This window comes from Melospiza georgiana, chromosome 27, assembly GCF_028018845.1.
Source record: "Melospiza georgiana isolate bMelGeo1 chromosome 27, bMelGeo1.pri, whole genome shotgun sequence".
Taxonomy (NCBI): Eukaryota; Metazoa; Chordata; class Aves; order Passeriformes; family Passerellidae; genus Melospiza; species Melospiza georgiana.
The window spans coordinates 4,368,895-4,396,737 of record NC_080456.1 but is presented as its reverse complement, the minus strand read 5'-3'; the positions used below and the strand labels follow the sequence as shown (position 1 = coordinate 4,396,737).

Genomic DNA, 27,843 nt, shown 5'->3' with positions numbered 1-27,843 from the left:
CGGAGGCAAATCGTCCATAATTCTCCTTGGTATTTAGAGACTTTTTATCTCCAGAGAGAACACAAAACTCCCCAGTATAGCCCTGATTTATTTTATTCTCTTGACTTTTCCAGAGCTGTAAGATGAAAAAAAAAAATAATAAAAAGAAAAGGGGGCTTAGCAGGAAAATAATTCTGTATTTGTGCTGCACGCAGGGGTCAGCTCGTGATCCAGCAGCAGCTTCTCAGCACCTCCCACCCTGAAGGACCCAGGGAACTCTTTCCCATCCATCCCACTCTTTTATTTTTTGGGAGCAGATTGGGAATGCTGCACAGACAGCTGTCCATCATCCCAGCCTGCTGTCAGAGCAGCAGAGAGGAGCCACTCGAGCTGTGAATGCACAGCTCCTGACATGTTCTCGCTGGAAACTTCAGCAGGGGGAAGTTGGTTGGATTTATTTTCAGCCAGCTGAGGATGAGTCTGGGATAAGTCATCTTCACACGCAGGGGAATTAGTGAGGCAAGCTGCTAAAGAGCTTTGTCTCTCCGGGGTTTTCTTGGCTTTGTGAGGTTTTAATGAAGGGAAGTTGTGCTCCTCTCCTCTCTGAGTGGGATTTGGGGCTGCACAGGAGTGGATGCCCCAGCTGTGGCCACAATTCACTGGTGGAGTTGTGGAATTCCACCTGGTGGAACTTCTGTCTCACAGCATCTCCTGGGGAAATGAGGGGCAGGCAGATGCCCCTTGCAGCTGGAAGGCAGCTTGGCAGGATCACAAGCTCAGCAGGGCAAAATCAATGTAGAGTGAGGGCGTTTGGACTGTGCTCACCACCCTTTTATGCCTGGATTTAGGGAGGGGGCAGCAGGTGGGGACTGGGGGATGGAGAGGGACTGAAACACCTCTTTGTTCATTTCAGAGTAACTTTGATGCTGTTTTGTGACCGTGTTCACAGGGGGCTTAGGATGCGGGAAGAGACGAGGATCTGACTCCATGTTTCAGAAGGCTTGATTTATTATTTTATGATATATATTACATTGAAACTATACTAAAAGAATAGAAGAAAGGATTTCATCAGAAGGCTGGCTAAGAATGGAAAAGGAATAACAAAGGTTTGTGGCTCGGGCTTTCTGTCCAAGCCAGCTGACTGTGATTGGCCATTAATTAGAAACAACCACATGAGACCAATCACAGACGCACCTGTTGCATTCCACAGCAGCAGATAACCATTGTTTGCATTTTGTTCCTGAGGCCTCCCAGCTTCTCAGGAGGAAAAATCCTAAGGAAAGGATTTTCCATAAAAGATGTCTGCGACACTGGGCTAGCAGGAAAGTCCTCTCTCTCCTTCCCTCCTGATCCCAAATCTGGGATCCCAGTAGGTGGGGAGGTGGGGATGCATTCCTCTGCTCCCTCCCAAGACATTTTGCCATCACCTCCAGCACCCAGCTGGGCACAGCTTGTAGGATCCTGTGTTTGCTGCTGTTTAGCAACCCCTAAGGTGCATTTCTGTTGCTGACAGCTGGCTCCAAACCCCAAGCCCTCCTGAGGGGTGAGGTGGAGCAGCCTCCCCCTGTGCTCCATGTCCCAGGTAATTACAGCCCTGCACTCCCAGAGCAGAGCTCAGCAGGTACTCTGGATTCACTGCTCAGCCTGGCTGATAACTCCGAGCTGCTGATGCCTGGGAATCTCCTCCTCAGCCCCTCCAGCAGGCTGCAAACAGGAGGAGCAGCCTTAGGTCTGTCCCTGGGAGCAGGAGCTTTCCACTTTTCCCACAAGAGTGGTTGCTCCTTTTTATTTTGGTTTTGCAGAGTCTGAAATGAGAACCCCTTTTTCTAACCTGGAGGTTCACAGGGTTATTTGCAGGGGGACACAGTATTGGTAATGTACAATGTAATCTTATCCCCCAAAGAGTTGCAGCTGGAGCCAATTACTAAAGATTAGGAGCAGGCCTAATTGTTAACAGGCCACACCTGTAGCCAATAAGAACCAGTGGTACAAAAGAGAGGAGTCAGAGGAGTCAGATGGCTGCTGCAAGGACCAGGAACAGTCAGTGTTTAGAGGAGCTGGCTGTGAGAAATCGTTGAGGAGGTAGGAAACTCTGAGGCTATGGAATCCTTGCACCATAATGATAATAGAGCTGTTGTAATATATAACACAACAGTTATTGGGGTTGGGAAAACCCTCCCGGACCATGCAGTCCGAGCTGTGCCTCATCCCCACCTTGTCCCCAGCCCAGAGCTCTGAGTGCCACCTGCAGTGGTTCCTTGGGCACTCCAAACCTCCCTGGGCAGCCCCTGCCAGCATTTAACAACCTTCCCATGGGGAAATTCCTGCTGGTGTCCTCCCTGGCCCAGCCTGAGGCCGTTCTCTCTTCTCCTGTCCCTGGGATAAGATCCCAAATCCCCTGCTTCTGTCAGGAGTTGTGCAGAGACACAAGGTCCCCCCTGAGCCTCCTTTTCTCCAGCCTGAGCCCCTTCCCTGCTCCCTCAGCCCCTCCTGGTGCTCCAGACCCTTCCCAGCTCCTTTTCTTTCCCTGCTCCCTCCATGCCCTTTCCCCAGCCCCTCCATGTCCTTCCCTGAAGTGATTCCACAGAGCTTTGGCAAGGAATGGTGAGGATGCAAACTCCAGCAACCTCCTCGGATTTCAGGCAGGCATTTCCCTCCTGTCTGGGGCTGGAATTTGAGGGGTTTCACCCCCTTTTCCCTGCCCTGTTTCTGGTCTGACGTTCCCTACCAGATGTTTTAGTTGAGCTGTGGCTGTTCATCACCAGGGGCTGGTGTTTTGGTTTTCTCAAAAATCTCAGATTTTGTTTCCCCAAAATCTCAAATTTGGTTTTCTTGAAATCTCAAACTGGAAAACCAAAACCACCACACAAGGAAAGACACACTGGGTGTAGCAGCACAAGAAGTAGGACCTAAAATGACCTAAAAAATTAGGAAAACGGGATTTTGAGTGTTGGGGAGCAGCTTTAGAGCCAGAACTGAGCATGAGGGAGCTCTTGGGGTGGCAAACTCAAGCTGTCCTGCTGTCTCCATGGGGAAGGGATGTCTGTTCCACCGCAGTAGGAGTGCATCTGACACGATGCTGCTGTTTTGTCAATATCTTGGGAAGTTTGGAAATAGCTGCTTCAAAGTGCTCCAGTGATACATTGCTCTGCAATCTGTCCCTGCCGCTGCCAGCACTTCTAAGTAACCAATTTCCCACGTGTTTAACCTTTCAGGGCTTCTCTTCCCCGGGAATTACTCTGCAACTCCCACTGGAAAGAGAGGGGGAAAAAAAATGGAGAAAATTGTTATTTGCCCTTCACAGAGGCGGTTCATTTTCCAGGTGGTTTTTTTGGGGTGTTTCTAGCTTTTAAAAATGCGTTGAAAGCACTGAAATTGGGATGTTCTTCCCATGTCTGACTGACAGCTGAGCACGAGATCCCTCAATTTTCTGGAAGTGGGATGCAGGCGGTGTGGAAGCATGATCCAGGAAAGGCTCAAACCCCTGGAGATGCCCCTGGATTTTTATTTCTGCGGCTCTGTCCCTGCATTTCCCCTCTGTGGAAGGGGTTGGTCCCTGTGGAGAGTGCTGAGATAAGCTGGAGGAGGCCTTAAATGTAATCTAAAAATAGATTAATTGGAAAATTGCAAGCAAAAGGCAGCGTCTTGCTCAGACAAAACTCCTGGTGGCTTCAAAGGCAGATTAAAGACTTTGCCTGTGTCAGGACTTGGTATTTGGCCCAAGAAGGAGACAAATGGAAGAGGGTGAGAATGTTTGCCAGCAGAAGAGAGAAGGGAGAGATAAGGTAACAGATAAAACACTCAAAGTCAGCATTTAAGGATATTGCTGGTTGTGGAGATAATTTTATCAACTCCAGAGACAACAGTTTTTTTGGTTTTTTTTTTTTTTGTTCTTTTTTTTTTTTTTTTTTTTTTAATGAAGTAAAATCTGCCCTTTATGAAGCTGTTTAAAATGGCATTTGTTGCAAATTTGATTAGCTGTGCTGCAGGAGCCTGCTGTGGGACAGCCAGTGCCAATATCTGTGCTGGTGATGAGTTTGTGCATTTTCCACCTCCTGCCCTTCATTTTGGTGCTGTTCTGACTTAGAAACTTGAATTTCTGTGTGACTGGGTGGTGAGACAAAAATAGAGGACAAAAAAATGAGATGCTCTTGGTCTTGTGCTGAATCCTCTTGTTCCTGAAAGGGAGGGAAGGAGGTGACTGGAATTGTGGCAAGGAATTGGTTTCTGGTTTGGTGAAGCCCAAGTGACTTCTGCCTCCTCAACCCTTCCCTCGAATCACATTTTGCTGGGAAAATGCTTTGTCCCACCCTAAAATCAGGAATCAGTGTTATATAATGAGCTGCTGGCTGCTCTGAGTGGAAAGAGAAAAGGGGGGGGTGGGTGAGAATAGAAGTCAGAGATGTGACTCAATATTGATTTCCACTTGTTTTTGTTGAAACGCTAAGAATGCCAAGATGAAATATTTGGGCTTTTCCTCGTGCTCCTTTCCTTTTTTTTTTTTTAATTTTTTTTTTCTTTTTTTTCTTACAAGGAGCTCTCTGCCCAGTTGGATTCCAAACCCTGAATAATTCATAGTCTGTAAACATCTCCCTCCTCCTCGGGTAAAGAGAGCTTTTGTCGAGCTGAGCGGTGCTGCTGGCGGGGAGCAGAGGTGCTCAGGGTGTTTTTTGTGTCTCCCTGCAGAGTTATGTCATGCCCAGACCACCGCAGGGCTCCATGAGGATTTATGGAAGATGCTCCGTGTCTTGGCGCCTCTGGTGCTCCTTCTGCTGTGGCTGATGAGGATCTGGGCCAGCCCCCATTCCCTGAGGATTGGTGAGTGCTCACCTGACTTTGGGCTCATTATTCTTATTGCTATTGGGAGTTACGCAAGAGTAAAATCTTAAACTGTCTTCTCAAAATATTTGACTGCAGTAAGGTCGGCAACACATCGATATTTTTATACTTCTACCTACACTTATGTTCACAGAAACAAGAGCAAAACTAGATGCACAATTCACTGTATTTGTTATTAGGAGTTTGCAAGAGTCAAATATTAAAAGACGTTCTCAAAAGAAGAATATTTGACTGTAGTAAGGTTGGCAACATATCAATATTTTTATACTTACACCTATGTTCACAGAAACAAGAACAAAACTAGATGCAGAATTTATTTGTATTTGTTATTAGGAGTTTTGCAAGAGTCAAATCTTAAAAGTAGAATATTTGACTGTAGTAAGGTTGGCAACACATAAATATTTTTATACCTACACCTATGTTCACACAAACTGTATTTGTTATTGGGAGTTTGCAAGAGTCAAATATTAAATTACCTTTTTAAAAGAAGAATATTTGATTGTACTAAGGTTGGCAACACAAATATTTTTATACTTATACCTACACCTGTATTCACACAAACAAGAGCAAAACTAGATGTACAATTTACTGTGAAATACTGATATTAATAATGAAAGACCTACAAAGGGTTTGGTAGATTTTAGCAGTCAGATGCTGGAAGTTGTGGCAGTATCACCAAGTTCACAGAAACAGCCCTTGTACCTCTAAAACTTGGTGTATTAGCAGAACTTGACCATTAGAAGATTTTTGGTGTTTTTTAATTCATATTTACTGTGTCACCACCAACCCTTACAATTGTACTTCCTCTGATGAGAAGATCAGAGGGAAAAAGACACAGGCAACTCTGAGATTTTACAGCTTAAAAAATAGTGGGGAAATGACTCAATATAAAATTAAAATGTTTTCCCAGTGATGCTCTGGAGGGATTCTTGGAATCCTCCCTGCCTGGTGGGGTTGACACTGAGTGAAATGTTCTCCTGCATGGTCAGTGGGGACACCGAGCTCCTCCCCGAATTTTGGGAATGTTCTGTCTCCAGTTTGTACATGAAATTAGTTTGTGCTGAATTGGCACACTTGCTGTGCTCCTTCTTGTGTTTTGGGAATGTTCTCTCCTTCCTTTGTCAATGAAATTGAGATTATGGTGAGTGGAGATGCTGAGTTCCTCCTTAAATTTTGGGAATGTTCTTCAGTTTGTACATGAAATGCAGTTTGTGGTGAGCTGACACGCTTGCTGCAGCTCCTCCATGAATTTTGGGCATGTTGTTTCTTTCTCTTGTCAATGAAATTAGTTTATGGTGAGTTGACACAGTTGCTGAAGCTCCTCCATGCATTTTGGAAATGTTGTCTCCCTCCTTTTCTAAATGAAATGCAGTTTATGGTGAGTTTACACGTTGAGATCCCTCCCTGCATTTGGGCATGTTCTCTCCTTCCTCTTGTCAATGAAATTAGTTTATGGTGAGCTGACACATTTGCTGAAACTCTTCTTTGCATTTTGGAAATGTTCTCGCTTTCCTTTTGTAAATGAAATTAGTTTATGGTGAGCTGACAGTGTTGTTGAAATCCCTCCATGCATTTTGGGCATGTTGTCTCTCCCTATTGTAAATGGAATTAGTTTATGGTGAGCTGACACTGTTGCTGAGCTCTTCCCTGTATTTTGGGAATGTTTTCTCCTTCCTTTTATCAATGAAATGGAGTTTATGGTGAGTGGGCACATTGAGCTCCTCCCTGCATTTTGGGAATGTTCTGTTTCTAGTTTGTAAATGAAATTAGTTTGTGGTGAGCTGACACACTTGCTGAAATCCCTCCATGCATTTTGGAAATGTTCTCACTTTGCTTTTGTAAATTAAATTAGTTTATGGTGAGCTGAGAGTGTTGCTGAAATCCCTCCATGCATTTTGGAAATGTTGTCTCTTCCTCTTGTCAATGAAATTAGTTTGTGGTGAGCTGACACACTTGCTGGAGCTCCTCCCTGCATTTTGGGAATGTTCTCACTTTCCTTTTGTAAATGAAATTAATTTATGGTGAGCTGACACACTTGCTGAAGCTCCTCCCTTCATTTTAGAGGTGTTGTCTCTTCCTGTTGTCAATGAAATGCAGTTTATGGTGAATTTCTGTATTTGTGTTGGTTCTCATGGTGTTGCCCTTCCTGTGTGAATTCCGAGCCACTGAGGAGCTAAAATCACCCCTGCCATGTCTCTTAAACCCACATAAAATTAAATATTTCTGTCACAAACACATTTGCCCTCCATTGATGAGCAAGGGGGGGGCAGAGCCCAGCCTGCCCCAGCTCAAGGGTGCCACAAGAGCTGTGCAAACCCCAAAATACCCAATTTACAGGGGAGCCCCATGAGTGCAGGTCCCTACGGAGCTCTCAGGGAGAGGCACCATCATTTCCCCAGGCTGCGTGAGTGGATTAGGGACCATAAATGCACCCAGAAGCCTCCTAATGGAGCTCACTCCCAGAGCTGACACTCGGCTCTGTGTTTGAGAAAGGAGCCTGCTTTCCCTGCAGCCAGCAGTGCCTTCATTAACCATTTGTTGCAGATAAGCAGCCAATCCATCCCTGTCCCCATTTGCAACTTTCACAGGTGACACTCCTGAAGTAAAATTACCTCTCCCCTGTGCTGGTGGAGTCAGCTCAGGAAATATGGGCAGGGAAGGTGTGAGTTGGCAGGAGCCTGGCAAGGCTGGCTGGGTGTTTTATGTCCCTGGGATCCCTGATTCATGTGCAGCACTCCCAGCCCTGCTGCCTGCATTTCACCCGGATGGGCACATCCTCCACTCCAGCCAGCAGGCAGGGATGGGCATGGAGAGTGGATTAGCAGCATGCTGGAGGTGAAAATCCTTCTTTTTGCTTTGTGTTCCATCTTTTTGGGGAGAACTATGAGGTTTTTGGGAGTGTGGAAAAAAGGGGAGCTCCTCTAACAGCACAGAGCTGCAAACCTGGGGTCAGTTTATTTCCCATCTCCCCAGAGTGAAAAGTGAAGGTGTTTGAGATCCTGAAGGATTGAATTTTGTGTCCCATCTTTTTTGGGAGCACTGGCAAGGCTGGCTGGGTGTTTTATGTCCCTGGGATCCCTGATTCATGTGCAGCACTCCCAGCCCCGCTGCCTGCATTTCACTGGGATGGGCACATCCTCCACTCCAGCCAGCAGGCAGGGATGGGCATGGAGAGTGGATTAGCAGCATGCTGGAGGTGAAAATCCTTCTTTTTGCTTTGTGTTCCATCTTTTTGGGGAGAACTATGGGGCTTTTGGGAGTGTGGAAAAAAGGGGAGCTCCTCTAACAGCACAGAGCTGCAAACCTGGGGTCAGTTTATTTCCCATCTCCCCAGAGTGAAAAGTGAAGGTGTTTGAGATCCTGAAGGATTGAATTTTGTGTCCCATCTTTTTTGGGAGCACTGGCAAGGCTGGCTGGGTGTTTTATGTCCCTGGGATCCCTGATTCATGTGCAGCACTCCCAGCCCCGCTGCCTGCATTTCACCCGGATGGGCACATCCTCCACTCCAGCCAGCAGGCAGGGATGGGCATGGAGAGTGGATTAGCAGCATGCTGGAGGTGAAAATCCTTCTTTTTGCTTTGTGTTCCATCTTTTTGGGGAGAACTATGAGGTTTTTGGGAGTGTGGAAAAAAAAAATGGGAGCTCCTCTAACAGCACAGAGCTGCAAACCTGGGGTCAGTTTGTTTCCCGCTTCCCCACAGTTGAAAGGTGAAGGTGTTTGAAATCAGGAAGGTTTGAATGAAAATCCTTCATTTTGCTTTGTTTCCCATCTTTTTGGGATCACTGTGGGGTTTTGGGGAGCCTGGAAAAAAGGAGAGCTCCTGTGACAGCACAGAACTACAAATCTGGGGTCAGTTTATTTCCCAGTTCTCCAGAGTGAAAGGTGAAGGTGTTTGAGACCTGGGACTGTGAATTTTCATCTTTTAAGGACTGGAAACTCAAATTATGCTGCAGTTTCCAGGTGGGAATGCAGCTGCCTTCCAGCTTACCATTCCCCAGAGTGAGAGGTGAAGGTGTTTGAGATCTTCAAGAATTGAAGGAAAATCCTTCCTTTTGCTTTGGGTTCCATCTTTTTGGGGAGCATTGTGGGGTTTTTGAGAGTGTGGAAAAAAGGGGAGCTCCTGTGACAGCACAGTTTGTTTCCCACTTCCCCATAGTGAAAATTGAAGGTGTTTGAGACCTGGGACTGTGAATTTTCATCTCTTAAGGACTGGAAACTCAAATTATGCTGCAGCTTCCAGGTGGGAATGGCAGATGCCTTCCAGCTTGCTTTGGTTTGGGGCGTTTGATGAGTGTTGTTCCTTCGAGCCACAGTTTCATTTTTACGGCGCCTCCAACAAAAAAGTTAATAAAAATAAAGTGCAGAATAAAAAGAGGGAGAAAAATATGACCAGCAGCCCTGAAATCATTCCCAAATGTATGCTTTTGGCAAGGCAGGGAGATATGGTATCTAGCAACATAAATCAATGCTCTGCATAGGGAAGGAAAACCAGGCCAGCAAGAACATTTAAATATTCAAAGAAAACGCAAGCAAAGGTTTAAAACAATGCTGAAAACCATCTGATAAGGGGCTGCTGAAATGCACAGGGATGTGATCAGTAATGGGAGGTGAGCTGGGCAGTGTCAGGGTGGGTTCTTCAGTAGGAAAATGAGATTATTCCCTGCAGGAGAACACGGTGGTGCTGAGTCAGGGGCTCTTGGCTTGGGAACCGAGCCCTGAGCTTCCCTGCCGCTGCTTTTTTGGGGTTTGGGGTGGATCTTGGCCCTGGCCGCCCTCAGAGGAGTGGAGAGGCAGCAGATTGCTCCATCTCTGGGCCAGTTTCTGCTGGCCTGGACAGGACCCACAGCCAGTGTTGCATTGCAGGGAGCTGGAGGAGCATCATCTGTGCAAGGGATTGAGCAGAATGTGGGCTACAGGGTCACCTTGCCCTGCCTTTGGCTGCAGAGCAGCAGCCTGGAGGCTCCTGAATGCTCTATTTCTCTCCTTGATACACAGGGAGGAGAAAAACCATCAGTGCAGGCTTGTTCCTTCAGCCTTGCATTGTTTGTTCCCTCCTGAGGCAGCCCTGGAGGGGTTTTCCTCGTCCCTGTTTTTCTGGAGACCTTGGTGGGGAAATCCAGGTGTAAAAAATAGCTTTGTTTGAAATGGTGATGTTTTGCTGGGAATGTCTTTTGTCAGTCAGCTCCCTGCTCTGTCTGGGTGAATTATTATCCCTGTGGGCCTCAAAAGCTGGGTCTGATCAGGGATGGGAGTGTTCCCAACAGCTTTAGGAGCTCTGAGAGGGAAGGAATTGCCTCCAGGCAGCCTGGAGCCCTTGGAAGAACCAGTGCAAAATATCCTGGGAGCTCTTGCACAGCTTATGTTTCATCCAGCCACCCCAAAAACCAAAAATAATCAGCTCCCCCCTGCCCTCCAGGGTAACATCTCCCTGGCCCTGCTTTCCTGCAGCACACAGAGTGAGTGGGAGCAGCTCTGGGTTTGTTTTCTGCCTGTTCTCTCATGCTGAAGGAAGTGTCAGGAAATTTGCCTGAGTTATTTACTGGGTTATTTACTCGGCCTCGCTGAGCAGAGCGTGGGGGCCCTAAATTGGCATTTTCTGCCTTGATTCATTTGGTGTGCTAAAGAAGCTCGTTTAAAATTCATACCCCGGCCAAAATTGTAGTTTATCCACGGAAGTGCCCTCAGCAGGAGCAGGATAGGAGCCTTGACAGAGGATCTGCTGCAAACTCCTTGCAAGGCCTCCTGAGCCTTTCAGGGCTGTCTCTGCCTGTCAAAATCCCTTCCTTTCCTCTGTCTCCCAGCTCTGCAAACTTGACACAACAACTCCAGCATTTAAGGGCGTTTTTGGGGTGAAACTTGATGTTTTCCTGCCCCATTCCCAGGGACTGTACTGGAGCTCAGCTCTCATTGCTGTCCCAGTGCAGCAATGTGGTTTTGCTTTGTGGTTCCACCTAGAGGAGCAATTTGTGCTCCAGGTCCTCATGAACCCCAGCCCTGATGCTGTGGTGTGACTGGGAGTGTCACCCTGGGCAGTTTGTCCTTGTTTCTAGGCCTGATTGCAAAATTCTGGAGTGCCTGAAGGGCTGTGAATCTCCTGTTTCTGCTTCTGGAACTGGATTCACAGGATCATGGAGGATTAGGATTAGAATCACAGGATTATGGAGTGGTTTAGGTTAGTTTAAAGATCCAATTCCACCTCCCTCCCGCTGTTCCAAGGCCCAGCCTGGCCTTGGGCACTTCCAGGGATCCAAGAGCAGCCCCAGCTTCTCTGGGCGCCTGTGCCCACCCTCCCAGCGAATGATTTCTCCCCAATATCCAACCTAAACCTACACTTTTTTTGAGTTTTAATCCATCCCCCCTCATCCTGTCGCTCCAAGCCCTTGTGAAAACTCCCTCTCTATCTTCCCTGTAGCTCCTTCATTGTGGAAGGCCACAATGAGGTCGCTCCAAAGCCTTTTCTTCTCCAGACTGATCAATCCCAATTCTCCAGGCTGAGCAATCCCAGTTCTCTCAGTTTCAATCCAAATTCTCTCAGTTTTTCACATCCAGAAAATGTTCTTGGGGACCTCCCAGAGCTGTGGAAAAGCCCTAAAACTGAGCTGTGTGTGCTGAAGGGGCTGGGAAGAGGCAGAGTGGAGCTTTTTCTGCATCTCTATGGTTGTGGGGTGCTCCTTCATCCCCAGCCCATCTCTCTGTCAGGGCTGTGGGTAGCAGAGTGTCATTTGTACAACCCCAAATCCCTGTGCAATCGCCCTCCTGAGGTGTTTATGGTGCACTAAACCACTCTGGCAGTGAGTAAAGGCCCCAGAGCTGCCCTGCTGGTGCAGTTTGTCCAAAGGTGTGTCTGGGAAAAAGGAGCATTAAAGACTCGTGAGGTAAAAATGAGCAATAACAGCAGTGGAGTTGGGGATGGTTCTGTTCAGCTCCCTCAGGACACACAGAATTCTCCTGCAGGCACTGCAGGGAAGATCCCACAGGGCAGAATTAGCATTTTAAAGGGTGCTGGTGGCTCTGATGATGAAGGTGCTGAGGAAGGAGGACACTGATGTCAGCAGGTACCAATTTCTTCCTCCCAGGTGTCAGGAGGAGCTGGTGCGGGGAGAAGCTCAGCTGTGCTTTTTTTTTTTTTTTTTGAGGCTTTGTGGCAGATTTTGTGTCATCCCCAGCTCCCCACCTCCTGTCTGCAGCTGGCTCACACAGCTTGAAGCTCCCCTTCTCCCTCCTGCTGCAAACATTTAACACACACAAAGCACAAACTCCTTTCCTGGCGTAGCTCTGCCTGAGCCAAGCCCTTTGTGGATGCTCCTGATGGATCTGGGATAAATTGGCCATGGATTTGCTGTTCCCCAGCAGAGGAATGGCCTTTCCCTGGCTTTGAAGGCAGCCAGGATCAGCTCAGAGCAGAGGGGCAATCTGCTGGTGCTGGAAAACCTCCCCACTTGTCATTAGGATCAGTGTTTAATCCCAGCCTGGCTTGGGGAGTAGGGTGGGAGGAGGGTGTAGTTATTGGGATACAATATTAATATTTCCTCCAATATTAAAAAGAGGCAGTTAAGTTCATGAAAGCAAAGTAGGTTTGTAGTTATTTATCATTTGCTGGTGGGGACTGCTGAGAGGTAGAGAAAAATAGGATATTCATCTGCTATCTGGTCTTTTAATTTTCTTCTGATTATTCTGCTTGGAGAGGGATGTCTTATTTATGGGTTTTGAGTTATGTGCATAAATATTTCTTTTTAAAATCAGCTGTACAGATGCCAGGCCCTTCAGCAAAGCCTCATTTAGACTTAAAGTGAATCACAAATGGTTTGGGTTGGAAGGATCTTAAAGATTACCCAGTTCCAACCCCCTGACAAGGACAGGGACATCTTCCGCTGGGTCTGGTTGCTCCAAGCCCTGTCCAACCTGGCCTTGGGCACTTCCAGCATCCAGGGGCAGCCACAGCTGCTCTGGGCACATTTTATCCTTGGATTCTTTGAAGTTCTGCCCAGGTATTCTGTTCCTGTGCTCCAGCATGGGAAGAGTGGCTGCCACTGCCCCATCTCCTTCACCCTCCCTGAGCCGTCTCCTTCAGGCCACGCATCCACAGAGACTGCTCAGGGATCAAATCAGACTTTTTTTCAGGAAAGAGCAACTGGAACTGTTCAAAAAGGGGCTGGTGACTGGTGCAGTCATTTATCCACCCTGCTTTTCTCTGGAATGATCTGGTGAAAGGTGTTTTTTGAAAGCTTTACTGCAGGACGCCAGGGCAGGGTGCTGAGGCTCTGCTGCCGTCAGTTGGTGGTGGGCACCGTGCGGTCTCTAGGAGGTTTGCACGCAATTCCCACTAAACCTGTGGATGCAGCTTCTCCTGGGGCTGTGCTCAGCACCCTGGCAGCCTGCAGAGGCAGGAGGAGGCTCGTTAGCACTACGGAGGTGTGAGGGAAAACTGCGGGAGGAGCGCGAGCGCTTCCGAGCGGGAACCGCGACCGGGTTCTGGAGGGATGCTCCAACCCCCAGGGATGCACAAACCCCCAGGAGTGCACAAACCCTGCACCCCTGGTTTGGTTTTCAGCTGTGAGAGAAGCCTTTCGGGCAGGTAGACACGATTGAGTATCGAGGAGGGAGGGATCAGTGGCTTTCTTCACCACAGAGTTTTGTACGCGAATTTTACGCGGTGAAGGTTGGATGGGTTTGGGTGAAAAATCAACTGAGCTTCATCCTGGAGGGAAACTCCGTGGAGAAAAGAGGGATTTGGTGCAGAGTAGAGAAACCTCATGGAAAAAAAAAAGCGGCTTGGTGCAGAGCAGGGAAACTCCATGAAAAAAGAGGGATTTGGTGAAGAGCAGGGAAAAAAGAAGGATTTGCTGAAAAGTAAGGAAACTCCATGGGAAGAAGAGGGGCTTGATGCAGAGTAGAGAAGCTCCATGGGAAAAAGAGATTTGGTGCAGAGTAGGGGTAACTCCATGAAAAAAGAGGGATTTGGTGAAGAGCAGGGTAACTCCATGGGAAAAAATAGAGATTTGGTGCAGAGCACGGAAACTCCATGGGAAGAAGAGGGATTTGGTGGAGAGTAAGGAACCTCTATGGGGAAAAAAGAGAGATCTGGTGCAGAGTACAGAAACTGCGTGGGGAAAAAAGAGGGTTTCGGTGAAGAGTAAGGAAAGTCCATGGGGAAAAAAAGGGATTTGATGAGGAGCAGGGAAATTCCATGGGAAAAAAGAGGGATTTGATGCAAAGAAACTCCATGGAAAAGAAAAAGAGGGGCTTGGTGCAGAGCACAGAAACTCCATGGGGTGAAGAGGGATTTGGTGCAGAGTAGGGTAACTCCATGAAAAAGAGGGGCTTGGTGCAGACAGAAACTCCGTGGGGGAAAAAAGGGATTTGGTGCAGAGCAGAGCGAGCTGCCCTGCAAGGAGAAGGTGTCCAGGCACCAGGCAGATCATGCCCAGCAAAGCTGTGCCCTCTGCCTGGTGTGGGAGGGCTCTGCCTCTCTCCAGGCTGCAGCTTTGCCACATAAAACATAATGAGCTCCTCGTCTCCAGCGGAGGAATCCGGCACTATAATAATATGAATAATAAATAATAAGCAGATTTATATTTTAGATCAGTGCCACAGGGCACAGAGTGAGGAGGCACGGGGAGGGAGTCAGCCAGACAGATCATCTCTTTCCATCTTTTGCACCTCTGTGGCAGAGTTATTTTTCCTGATCTGTTCCTATTCATTAATGTCCGAGAGGCAGGTTATATTACCCACCCCAGGAGGCCTTTAAGCTTTGTTTTGATTCATTATATATCCACATACATATTATATAGATATAGATCTCTCTGTGCAGAGCAGCTGGATGGGGAGAGAGGCTGGTAGTTATGGAAAAGAGCCACGTTACTTAAGCAGCAAATCAACGTTCTATTTCTTCACTCTCTTGTTTATTGAAAGCCATTTAGCCACCAGCATGGGGGAAGCTCTGGTGCCCCTGGGCACAGCAGCAGCTGCTGCCCTGGCCTGTGTGGCTCTGTGGTTTTGGAAGGTGACAGGCTTGGAAGCAGGTGCTAATTCAGTAGGAAAAGGGAAATTTAAGGAGAGGAGCCAGGGGTTGGTCAGTGGAAAGGTGACATTTATCTCCTCCAGGCACAGTCCTGAGCTGTGGCAGGGTGACAGAGGACAGGCATGCATAGGTGCATGTGCAGAATTTTGTATCAAAGGTCTGGTTTTTTACATTTGTTCCTGAATATTAAACATTCTCCCGGAGCCAGGGATCAAGATCTGAGAGTCATGTAACTTGTTTTATATCTAAATACTGTTCCTGCCCCTGGGCAGCACTTTGTGTATTTAGCTGCTGAGCCACTTTTAATACAGATCTTCTTGCTTCACACAGAGGAAGCTACTGATAGCAAGATCTACTCTGCAATTTCTTTCATTATTTTTTCATATATATATATGAATAAAAAAGTCAATTACATGAATGAAAGATCCTTGGTTGCCTGCCTAAACAGCTGCCAAAATGAATTCCAACTCGGAGCCAAATTCAGCAAAGCTGGAATTTCTGCAGAGAGCTCCAGCGTGGCGTGAGATGGGATTGTGCAGGAGGCTGCATTACAGATTCCTGCTGCCCAGCCCCTTGCCCCTGGCTATCTGTGTGGGCAGCCAGCAGGGATGGATTGCACTTCTTTCAGGGCTGGATTAAATCTCCTCCTCAGAGCCACCAGCCTGCCATGCAGCTGCCTTGGCACCCAGAGCACCTGGAGCTTGGGGCTCCAAATCCCTTCCTCCCCACAGACCAGTTAATTTCCCTGTAAAGAATCAGCTGAAAAGTGAGCAGGAGAATTTGGGGGATGTGAGCAGGAGCTGTTTGGAATCCTGGATAAGCACAGAGCGGGGGCAAATCCTCCACAGAGGCAGGAGCAGTTCTGGGGATGACTCCTGAGGATGGGTGGCTGAAGAGCATTTTCCTTGTTTTTAGGGAAATGCAGGTCTGTAGTGACCACAATGTGATCTGAAGGTCCTTTTCGGGCAGTGAGGGGGAGGAGAGCCTTGCAGATTTGAGGAAGATGCCCAATTTCCTCAAGCTGAGTTGAGATAAAGCACCTGGAGCTTGGTGCCAGCCTTGGTGGTGCTTGGGGCTCCAGATCCCTTCCTCCCCACAGACCAGTTAATTTCCCTGTCAGGAATCAGCTGAAAAGTGAGCAGGAGAATTTGGGGGATGTGAGCAGGAGCTGTGTGGAATCCTGGATAAGCACAGAGCCGGGGCAAATCCTCCACAGAGGCAGGAGCAGTTCTGGGGATGACTCCTGAGGATGGGTGGCTGAAGAGCATGTTCCCTGTTTTTAGGGAAACCACAATGTGATCTGAAGGTCCTTTTTGGGCAGTCAGGAGGAGGACAGCCTTGCAGATTTTAGGTAGATGTCCAATTTCCTCAAGCTGAGTTGAGATAAAGCCGAATTTGTCACCTGGGAGCTTTCTGTGAAGGGCAGGGAGGGGATGGCAGATGGGAGAAGGACGACAAAGAGCCGCTCCAGCTCCAGCCTGGTGGAGCAGAGCTGAGATGCCACCCCGGGAGTGCAAGGAGGGCTCTTTGTGCTCGCGGTTTGTTCCTCCTGCTCTGTTTCTCTTGGCACCATCCCCTCGTCCTTGCTCTGTGCACGGGTGGGCTGCGAGCTCAGGAGCTCTCCAGGCTGAGCTCAGCGAGGTGTTTAAAGCCTCTTGTCGAGCTTTAGGCACCGCAGGGCTGCTGGGCAACCTTCCCAAAGAGCAGCTTTGACCTAGCAGGGCACTTCTCTCGAGTGCCCCTCTGCAGCTAATTGCTGCTGGCTCCGTGTCAGACAAACACAGCCCCCAGAGGCTGAAATCCCAAAATTGTGCTGGCTGGCATTCAGCAGCTCCCACTCTCCCTCTCCAGGTGTTAGGGACGCACAGCGCTTGGAAAAACTCCCAATCCCAGAAGTGGAGAGCGAGCTGCTGACAGCGCAGGGGGAGTGGTGGGTCCTGCCCTTCCTTTGTGCTCCTCTTCTCCCTCGCTGTGAGAGAGCTCACTGTGATCAGACCAAAGCTGAAAGCAATAAAACAGTGGGGGAAAGAGGAGGATGGAAATGAAAACCACTGGGGGAAAAGGGAAGGATGGAGAAGAAAAGCGCTGGGGGAAAAGGGAAGGGTGGAGAAGAAAACCACTGGGGGGAAAGGGAAGGATGGAGAAGAAAATCACTGGGAGAAAAGGGAAGGATGGAGAAGAAAACCACTGGGGGAAAAGGGAAGGATGGAGAAGAAAACCATTGGGAGAAAAGGGAAGGATGGAAAACAAATCAACTGGGGGAAAAGGGAAGGGTGGAAAAGAAAACCACTAGGGGGAAAAGGGAAGGGTAAAATGACCTGAGAGAATGAATTTTGTGTTTTTCTGTGGTATGTCAGCTGTGAAAAGCAGGGGAGAGAAGGACAACACCCAGGGCACAGTCCATGGCAGAAAGGGCTGGGAGCAGGCAGGGAAAATGGAAAAATAATGGGGGCCTTTTGTTATTGGGGTAACCATCCCAGGGCAGTGTGTCACATCAGGGTGGCATCGTAGCCCAGAGCCCTTCTTGGGGGTGTAATTTGGAGAGGAGAGCACGTGGGCAGTCTGGGAAGCAGCAGGTGAAGATCCAGGCTGGGGCAGAGCTCGGACAATGCAGATGTGACAGCTGGGAGGGATCTGAGAGCAGCAGGAGCAGCTCAGGCTGGCCTTGCCCTGACTCCAGCCCTGCCAAATGAGGGCTGGGGATGTCAGGAGGCTGCAGGGAGGGATGGCTCCTTTCCTTTTCCATCACTAATGAATTCTTCTTGCACCTCCAGCCATTGGAGGGGCTTGGGGAGACGAAATGAAACTTTATGTGGAAGTGATGGCTGAATGTCAATGCTGCTGTTGAAGCCAATTTGGGAGCTGGGAAGTGCTAAAAGAATTAAGATTGCTAAATGGAAATAAGTCTACTTGGTTGAGATAAAATAGGGTTTAAATGAGTGAAATTATCAGTGGATTACCCTTTTTAGAGCACTGCCTTATTTAATAAACTGGGGTTTAATCTGCTGTGAGCATTCCTGAAGGGGAAGCTCAGCCTGTGGAGGTGCAGGGGAACCAGCAGCTGTGCCATCATCCTCTAGAATGGAGCCACAGGAGCAAGAATTTACCCAGGAGTGTTTTATACTCTCGAGAGAATTTCAGTTACTGCTGTACAAGTGTTGAGTTTGTTTGAGTTTCTCTGGCTGGCAGAATTGGGGTGAGATCACCCAAAAGAGGGATCGCCTTGGTACCCCATTGTCCCTTGTGTCCCTGGGGAGCATTTTCAGGGCAAAGCCATCAGCGCTGCATCATTTGGGGTGAATGGGTGCACTCAGAGCCCCCAGAGCCCTGCCAGGGGTGATGCAGGGGGAGCAGCCTCTTGCTGCATTTAGGAGGGAATGAAAATTCTGGAAACTTTTGAGTGCTGCAACTTTACCCAAAGAGAATGTGGTAATTATTGATGAGCACTGATTACCTGCTGCTGCAGGAGCAGAGCTGTCACAGAAGGGCAGCCAGGTGCTTTGGGCCAGCCTCACCTGGCACCTGGCTGGGTGCAGATGTCACCTGTCACCTCTCATGTGCTCCTGACCCGTCACTCTGTGGTGGCAGCTCCAGATGCTTCCAGAATTGCCTTTGGAGGGAAGGACCTGATTTGTCTCAGCACTTTTGGGACTCTGCTGGTGATGGCTCGGAGAGCTCTGGAGAATAAAGGGGTGTAGTGAAGGTGTTCACAGCCCAGGTCACCCTGAGGTTGTGGGATCTTTCCGGGCTGAGCTGAAAATCTGGAATCTCTGCTGCCTTTGCTTCTCCTCATTCCCACAGAATCCCCACAGCAGCTCTGGCTGCCCCTGGAATGTCCCAGGCCAGGCTGGAGCACAGAACAGAGCCAGGACATTTAAAACAAGATATATTCAGCAAATGACTGCTTTCCAGAAAGGTTTTAGCCACACAGATGCTCTTTTTTATTTTTTTTTCTTTATTTACATTTCTTCTGGCATTATGCTGTTATTTTATTCTCTTTTTTTAGGAGAAGCCTTTGCTTCTCCTCATTGCCACAGAATTCCCAGAGCAGCTCTGGCTGCCCCTGGAAGTGTCCCAGGCCATGTTGGGCTGGTGGAAGGTGCCCATGGCAGGGAGATGATTTTAACTTCATTTCCAACCCAACCCATCCTGGGGTTTGATGGATTTTGTGAATCTCCTGCTCGCTGCCCTTTGTGAACGACAAACCGTGGCTGTTTGTTGTCCCGGGGCTGTCAGATTTCATTGTGAGGAAATGAGAAGCATTTTCAGGCATTAGCTGGCAGCACGGAGAGTTTCAGAGTAGCAGTTCATGCCACTGAACATGCTGTTGGAAGATGTGTCCTCATGCTTGGAGAATCAATTAACCTCGAAACCATTTGGTGCCTTGGTTTGAAGAACACCGGCTCTGAGAATTTCCTCTCCTGCTGCTAAAATCAGCCACATTCAGCGTGAAGCATGGATGGCTTCTAGCACTGGAAGGTGAAGTGAGAGCAAAAATAAAAAAAAAGAGAATTAAATAACAGCACAATGCCAGAAGAAATGCAAAAATAATAGGAAAAAAAAAAAGAAAAAAGAGCATCTGTGTGACTAAAACCTTTCTGAAACCCAGTCATTTGCTGAATATATTTTGTTTTAAATGTCCTGGCTCTGTTCTCTGCTCCTTCCCCACCTTCCCCATCTGGAAAGCATCCAGGATTATCCGTGCTTGAAAAGGCAGCACTGGCTGTGAGCTCTGCCTGAGCCAGCGCCTGCAGGGAGCTGCAACAGGTCCCTGGTGCCTGCTTGGTGATTTGGAGCTTTTTTAGGGGGGGAAAAGCAGAATGATGTGTGCACAGCAGTGGGGAAGGGCATCCTCACCTGCTCTGCGTGCAGGGTCAGGACAAAAGCTCCCCTGCTCCTGGAATATCATCCCTGCCCTGCTGCTTTCATGGATTTCTCTGCCAGAGCTGAATTAAAGCAGCTTTGGGGAAGAAGTGTTGTAACCTCCTTGACCTAAAGTTCTCACCCCAGCAGCTTCATCCTCCCCCGTGCCACAGTGGGCTCCAGGATTTTGCTTTCAGTTACAAAAAAAGGGAAAAATACAGAGGGATTGAACGCAGACATTGCTGCTCGCATCCCTCTCACCTCTTTCTCCCTTCTGGTTCTGGCAGCAGAGCTCAGCCCTGGATTTTCTGGCTTTTGAGGTGCTCTGGATTTAACATTTCCAGGAGAAGCACCAAATTCTGCCTTCCCCTTCTCAGAAAACCAATCCCTGGCTACTAAATCAAAACAGATTCTGTTAAAAAGCTGAGAATCCAGAAATGTCAAACATTAACGCTGGGTTTAGGTCTTTTTCCAGGCAGGTTATCGACACCTGAGCAGGTGGATTTCTCGTTGCAGTGAGAGCTGTGGTTGTTTTACAGGGTTCTGGCTGGGTTTTTTCTGCTTTTTGTAATCCTGGGCACGCCACACTCATGCTTTGGATTTCAGTCTCAGCTTGCTAATCTGCTTTCTGACCTATTGAAGAAAATAGCTGGTAATTATTTGTTTACTTTGTGCAATTCAACTGTGCAAGAGCTTCCTTAGAAGAGCCAGGCTGGGTGATTAGGAGGGGAGGTTTATTTTATTTTGGTTTAGTTTATTTTCCCTGGCACGTTGTCCTTTCATTTGGAAGGGGTGACTTTCTTGGGGGGTTTTTGCATTTTTTAGGAGGATTGAGCTCCGTGGTTGTGTTAAAGAGTGAAAAATGAAGCAGAGAGGGAATGTGGGGGGGGGTGAAAAGTCAATTTTCACGTGCTGTGTTGATAGAGTTTGGGAGATGGGGATGGCAGTGTCACCCTGATGGATTTGGACGCACTCTGAGGCACAGCCTGGGCTGATTTTCCCCCCAAATTATTCCTGAAATTCGCTCTGACCCCACGCTGCACTGCAGTTCTGTGAAAGCAGGAGGGTGCTGAGCATCTTGCAGACAACAAAACCTCTCTTCTGGGCTGGGATTATTCAACTAATCTGGTGATTATGGTGATAATCCCCTTTGCAGTGACGCCCCTCTCCGAGGAGCTTTTCCCTCGGGCCCTTCCAAGTCCCAAATCCCATTTTCTCCTAATGCTGAAGTGCTCTATATTAAATTAAGGCACTCTCAGGGATCAGAGGTGTAAAAGTCCTGTGGTATTTAAAGCTTTGGAGTCTTTTGCCTGACTGGGGCTCGCGGTGGAGATGGAGGAGAGAGAGAAGAATTAGATTTTTACATTTCCCTGCTGTTGGAGAAGAGCTGGATTTTTACACTCCCCCCATTGTTTCTGGAGCAGAACAAGCTGTGGGCAGTGCCCCAGCCTGGCCAGTGATGCCCTGAGGGCCAGATGATTCCAGGTAGGATTTTCCAGCAGGGAAAGCAGCTCCTTTCCCTCTCCCTCTGCCAGGTGCTCGGCGGCAAATAAATATTTTGCTCACAACTCATTGGAGGTGGCATCTAACCAGATGTGCTCTCACTTGGTGCGGCAGGAGATTTATTTGGTTGTCCATTTATAGCTTATTATTTCCTGCTGTCTCCCCCCTCCCCAGCCTAATAGCAGTTTGCTATCCACCAGGGTATACATTTTCTTCTGATTAAGTGCCGCTTAGCCGTTGGCTGCTTGCTCATTTTACTTTTATAGACACATTTACGGAGGCACAAGAGCCCAGGAGCAAGGGTAAGGAGAATGGAGACTCACAACAGCTTGATTAGATTGGATTTTAATAAAGTTTCCAGCTAAACTGCGGCACAACTATTCCTCACTGTGCTGATGATCTCCAGAGGTTCTTTCAACCCTGATTACCCCGTGGTGCTGGACAAGCTCCTCACCTGTGCCGTGGGAGAGGATTCCCATGGAATCCTTGACCAGCAGGGATCTCTGAGCTCTGAACACCTCCGAGCTCAGGAGAGATTTATTTCTTTTTTTTTTTTTGTTCCCCCCCATCTTTCCACGGCTGCTAATTAGTCGCAGATGATGAGATAATTTATAAAAATTAGGAGCGATTTTCCCTCATTGTGCTAATATAGCTTGGCAATAAAACTGCTCTTTTAAGGGGGTGACTTTTCCCTAATGCAGGGATCAAGGCTAAAAATACATCCCCGTGGATGTCAGCAGAGAGGGGGAGCGTGCTCCATCACTGCGCGCAAGGAGATCTTCCACAAGTTCATCAGAACCATGAGAACGAGCTCAAACTGAAATGCAGAAATGCACATCCCAGGCTGGCTGTTTGGGAGGGAGCTGTTTGGTGGTGTCACCTTGGTGGCAGGAGCAGACAGAGTGTGTGACACGGGGGCTCTGGCAGGGAGGCAGCACAGGGAAGGTGCTCAAGGAATTTGAGCTGGCGTTTGGACCAGCTGGACTCGTCTCCTTGCATCCTTTAAATCCTTCTGGGATGGCTGCAAGAATTTTATCAGTCATTTATCTACTTGTATGTGTCACGTCTATTGATCTAGATATCTTTGCCCCTTCTGTGGCACTGGGACACGTTCCCTGTTCCCTGTTCAAACCTTTCTCGTGTGTTCCCCTGATGGGGAGACCCCTAAAAGTTCTGTGCTAGGGACTCTTGGTTTTTTGGTCTTCAGGTTATTGTTTATTTTCTCTTATTAGAAGTTCTGCACCTCCCTACTAAAACCCCCAAACTCTAAGTTGTTCCCCCTGTGATAAACTCCACCACTGTCTATTTCACACACTCATAGATTCCAGTTTGTCCCAAAGCCTTGGCAGCTCTTTCCATGGATGAAGGTTAAAAGCAGTGTTCTCCTGGGGGTCAGGACATCTCAGCACAGGCAGAGGAATATTCCCTGGGTTCCAGCAGGCTGGGGCTGAGCTGTGGTGCTGGGATTTGTTCCCAGTGCCCTTTTTGTGGTTGGGAGGTGCTGTTTGCCCCTTTAGGTGCTCCAGGATCAAGCCAGGAGTGTGCGTGTGTGTCTGCTTGGTCTGGTGGGAACTGAGAAGCAGCACTGGGGGCTGCTGTGGCAGTTGGTTGGAAAAAGCCATTCATTAGGCTGAGGAATGAATTTTCCATGAACTCAGAAGGCCTCCAGCATTCCCTCAGGCTCCTAATGATTTTGTCACGGTGTTAATCCCTCAGGTGAGCGGCGGCATTTTGATACCAGCAAACAAATTGCGTTTTCTGCGCCGATAACCCAATCCAGAGCCAGGCGTGAGAGCAGAAAACAATTCCTCTATGTCCGATTCCTCAGTGTCCGATTCCTCTGTGTCTAATTCCTCTGTGTCTGCCCCTATGGGTGAGGGCACACCTGGAGTGCTGTGCCCAGCTCTGGGCCCTCAGTTTGGGAAGGACTTTGAGATCCTTGACTGTGTCCAGAGGGGGCAAAAAGACTGGAGAGGGCTTTGGAACACAAACCCTGAGAGGAACAACTGAGGGAGCTGGGGGTGCTCAGCCTGGAGAAAAGGAGACTCAGAAAAGGAGAAAAGGAGACTCGGCTTGGTTGAGCCTGCAGACACCCCTGGGTGATGGGGGCTGTCCACAGGGCTGAGATGGATGGATGGGGGGCACCTGAGCTGCTCTGCACGTGTGAGGAGCAATATTTGTGTTTCCTTGGTCACACTGAGCTCAGTGGTGAGGGCACAGCTTGAGTGCTGTGCCCAGCTCTGGGCCCTCAGTTTGGGAAGGGCCTTGGGACACTGAGCACATCCAGAGGGGCTGGGAACACAAACCCTGAGAGGAACCCCTGAGGGAGCTGGGGGTGCTCAGCCTGGAGAAAAGGAGACTCAGGGCTGCCCCCATCACTCTCACAGCTCCTGAAAGGTGCCTGTGCTCAGCTGGGGCTGGGCTCTGTCTCCAGAGCACACAGCCTCAGGCTGTGCCAAGGGAAATACAGGTTGGATATCAGGGAAAAGTGTTTTTCAGAAAGGGTGATAAAGTTCTGGAATGTTCTGCCCAGGGAGGTGGTGGAGTCCCCATCCCTGGGTGTCTTTAACAAAGCCTGGATGTGGCACTGGGTGCCAGGGTTTGGGTGAGGGGTTGCGGCTGGGTTGGACTCGATGGTCTTGGAAGTCTCTTCCAACCTGGTCATTCTGTGATTCTGTGATGTCTCTGCAGACCCCAGGCAGGGCCGGATGCTTCTCCCTGTACTGCATGGCATTCCAGGGAATGTTTGTCTGCACAGGACACCTGTACAAGCACACCCAGGGAACCTGGTTTGGGTTTTTAGTGATGCTCAGGATGCCCTTTCCTGCCTAGAATTACATATTTTGAGAGGTGCTGGAGAGTTTCCTGGAAGGCAACTCCAGTAAAATGGAGGTGGGGAGGATCAGGTGGTTTTTTGCAACAAGTGATTGATGTGTTGAGCTCTCAGAGCATGTGGTTGGTACAGAAAGTTTTCACAGATTTAAGGGGAAACTGTCTGAGCACAGGGGAGAGAAAAGCACTGAGGAGTTATTAAATATATAAACAACATCAGTTTCAGAAGTTTCCTAACCTGAGAGTAGCCCAGGGCTGGGAGGCTATTAGCAGGAATTATTGGATGGACTTTTGCTTTGACAGTAACATTTGTTCCTACAATCCAGATATGAGGCAGAGGCACAGAGAAAATGAAAGGAATTGCCTGTAGCAAGCTCTCAAATTAGCACCTCTATCTCCCAGCCCCAGCCTGGTGCAGTGTCCATCAAGGAAGGCCTGGGAAGTGTGGAAATCTGCCTGGGCTGTTAGCAGCGAGCAGAGGGAAATGGTGGCAGCAGTGACAGAGAGTGAAACCAGCAGGATCAGGGCTGGGAAAGGGTTGGGAGCTGGAAAATTCAGCTTGGAATCATCGCCTGCTTTAGTGGGAGCAGAATTCATGTAAACCCGTTTGGGTTTTGTCACATGAGAGCATCCCTCTCCCATTCCCACTGCTGAACGCTCATTTCTGCTTTTTAATGCCATCCTTAAATATCTCCTCCATCTCTAAATGATTCTGTCCTGTGCTTTATGGTGGGATTATCTTGCTCTCCCCATCTCTCCTACCTCAGCTTTAGTTTCTAGGAAGAGCAGCCTGTGTTCATTCAGCCTCTCTGGAGATGTTAATACTCAATTCTCTCCAGCATTTTATTGCTCTCCCTTCTTAATTTAAGCATTTTCACAGTTTTGGGTGCTTTGCTTTTTTTTCTGTCAGACACAGAGCCTTGAGCACAATCTTGCTGGGACTCCACCAGGAGCTTCCATATCCTGGGAGGATTTTATCTGTGATGTGCCTTTGAGTCTCCCCCTCCAGAGTCCTCTCTAGTTCAGCCTCTCAGACATTTTTTCTTCTGTTTTCTTCCCTTTTTCTTCTTGATTTTCAAACTCAAAGCCTTCTGATGGTGCAGCCAAAAAGCTGTGTGGCCTCAGGCTGTGCTCTTGTCCAGCATGAGTGAGGAAACTGGGACAGGGGCATGAAAATTCCCATGAAAATCAGGGAATTCGAGCTGGAATTTGGACCACCTGGACTTGTCCCCTTGCATCCTTTAAAACCTTTCTTCTGGGATGGCTGCAAGAATCTTATCAGTCATTTATCTACTTGGGCATGTCATATCTATTTATCTAGGTAGCGCAATAAATAATCCTGATTTACATCCATCCAGCCAAACATTGGCAAAGTTGTGACAAAATCTGATCCTGTAATGCAGGGAACTCCTTTGCTTTTACTGTGCTGTCCTTGTGCCTTCATTCTTTATTCTCACATTCCTTCCTCTCATATTCCTTATGTCGCATGCAGAATAATTTGGTGTATTTTCTAGGATCCTTGTAAGCCCAAATATTTGGTCATTACTGAGAATCCAATTACAACGTTAATTAAGTTTTTTTGTGACTGGAAACAAATGTTAAATTGCAAACACAAAAATGTGTCTTCACTGTGTTTGAATTCCTGTGATTATCAGTGGAATTGGGATGGAATAAGATGGAATGGAATGGAGAATAGGATAGGATGGAATAGGATGGAATGGAAGGGAAAATAGGATGGGATGGTATAAGATGAAATGGAATAGGATGGCACGAAATGGGATGGAATGGGATGAAATGCAATAGAATAGGATGGAATAGAATGGAATAAAATGGATTTCCAGCTGGTCCAGAGGCTGCAGGAGGGTTATGAAACTTTCTGTGGATCTGGGAGTGTGTGCCTGGTGTTGTGATGGGAGAGGATGAGGAGGGCAGCACTCTCCTCTCATTAGCAAGGTTGCTCTCTCAAAGGGAAAATCCAAAGCTCCTCAGCCCCCTGGCCCTGCAGGTCAATAAAATGAACACTCACTAATGGGTGAATCAGAGACTCAACAACTTCATTACACTTGTAAAATCAATGGCCATTACCCAGCTCTGATCTGAGCTGCAGGATGTCAGCACGGCCTGGGAGCTGGCAGGGGTTTGTGAAGATGTCTGGAGCCCATGAAGACACTTTTCCTGATGGGCCAGACTGTCACATTCACATTCCCTGGAAAAATCCTTTTGCCCAGGATTTTTCTCCTGGGAAGCTGAGAAGCCTCAGAGAAAAGGGAAACAATTCTTACCTGATTTGCTTCTCCTGTGTTTTGCTGCTTTGGAATGTGTTTGGACATTGTTTACCCACAGGTGATTGTTTCTTTGGCTTTCTGGTGTGAGTTCTTTTGACTCTTTGGCCAACCAGGGCCAAGCTGTGTCAGGGCTCTGGAAGGAGTCATGTGTTTTCATAATTATCTTTTCAGCATTCTGTAAGAATCCTTTCTCTATTCTTTAGTATAGTTTAGTATAGCAGTCTTTACTATAATAGAGTATCATAAAATAATAAATTAGCTGGTGATTGTTTCATTGGATTCTGATGTGTTTTGACTCTTTGGCCAATCAGGGCCAAGCTGTGTTTGGACTCTGTAAAGAATCACGAGTTTTCATTACTATCTTTTTAGCCTTCTGTCTGTATCCTTTCTGTATTCTTTAGTATAGTTTAGTTTAATATTCTTTTATATAATATAGTATCATAAAATAACAAATTAGCCTTCTGAGAAGATGCAGTCAGGTTCATCATTCCTTCCTTTGTCTGGGGGAACACAAATACAAACCCAAACCTTCCTGTGACCCTCCAGAGCCAGGGGAGCTGCTGGCAGACAGGGCAGCTCATGATGTGAAAGCTCAGGCTCCTGAAGGGCTGCTGAGGCAAATTTGTAGCTTCTGGACTGCTGCTGGGAGGCCTGGATGTAAATGACAACGCAGCTAATAAGGTCTAATTGGCTATTAAAGGAGGAAGCAGCCCTGGAGATGCTGAGGGCCAATTAACCCTGGGAGCCTGACACTGCTGCTGTGCAGTGATGTGTGAGAGCCCTTGATGAGCACACAGAGCACAGGGGCACTGCAGGTCCTCACCCAGAGCCTCTGCAAAGTGCTGGGGTATGTGACGGTGCTCACAAGGGTTTTTGGGATGAGGGAAGAGACGAGAATGTTGACTCCATGTTTCAGAAGGCTTGATTTATTATTTTATGATATATATTACATTAAAACTATACTAAAAGAATAGAAGAAAGGATTTCATCAGAAGGCTGGCTAAGAATGGAATAGGAAAGAATGATAACAAAGGTTTCGTCTCGGACAGAGAGTCTGAGCCACCTGGGCTGTGATTGGCCATTAATTAGAAACAACCACATGAGACCAATCCCAGATGCACCTGTTGCATTCCACAGCAGCAGATAACCATTGTTTACATTTTGTTCCTGAGGCCTTTCAGCTTCTCAGGAGGAAAAATCCTAAGGAAAGGATTTTCCATAAAAGATGTCTGTGACAGGGGTATTTCAGTGCTCCCCTGTCTCTGTAGTCAGGCTGGATTTGATGGCTGAGCTGTGCAGGCACCCTGTGGGCATCAAAGCAGCCCTGGCTAGTGGAACTCCTCAGCAGGCTGAGTCCTTAAACTCTGCTCAGCTCTGCGGGGGCTAAAAGCTCAGTCAGGTGAGGTGAATCCCTAGGGAAGGCAAATTCCTGCATCAGGCTGGGATGGGGACACACAGTGAAACCAGGGAGCAACCCAGGGCTGGGGAGCTGCCCTTGGAATGCTGAACAAGCCAAGCCA

At 48.0% G+C, this 27,843-nt stretch overlaps 1 protein-coding gene across 1 annotated transcript in view; it reads left to right on the top strand.

Annotated features, from left to right (window-relative positions):
- GRIK4 (glutamate ionotropic receptor kainate type subunit 4) overlaps positions 1-27,843 on the top strand; it is a 205,154-nt gene that overhangs the window by 64,750 nt on the left and 112,561 nt on the right. The window contains exon 2 of the mRNA XM_058041136.1: positions 4,666-4,797. Within this exon, the coding sequence (XP_057897119.1) occupies positions 4,716-4,797 (82 nt within the window). The 5' untranslated portion in view covers positions 4,666-4,715. The remainder of the gene's footprint in view (positions 1-4,665; positions 4,798-27,843) is intronic.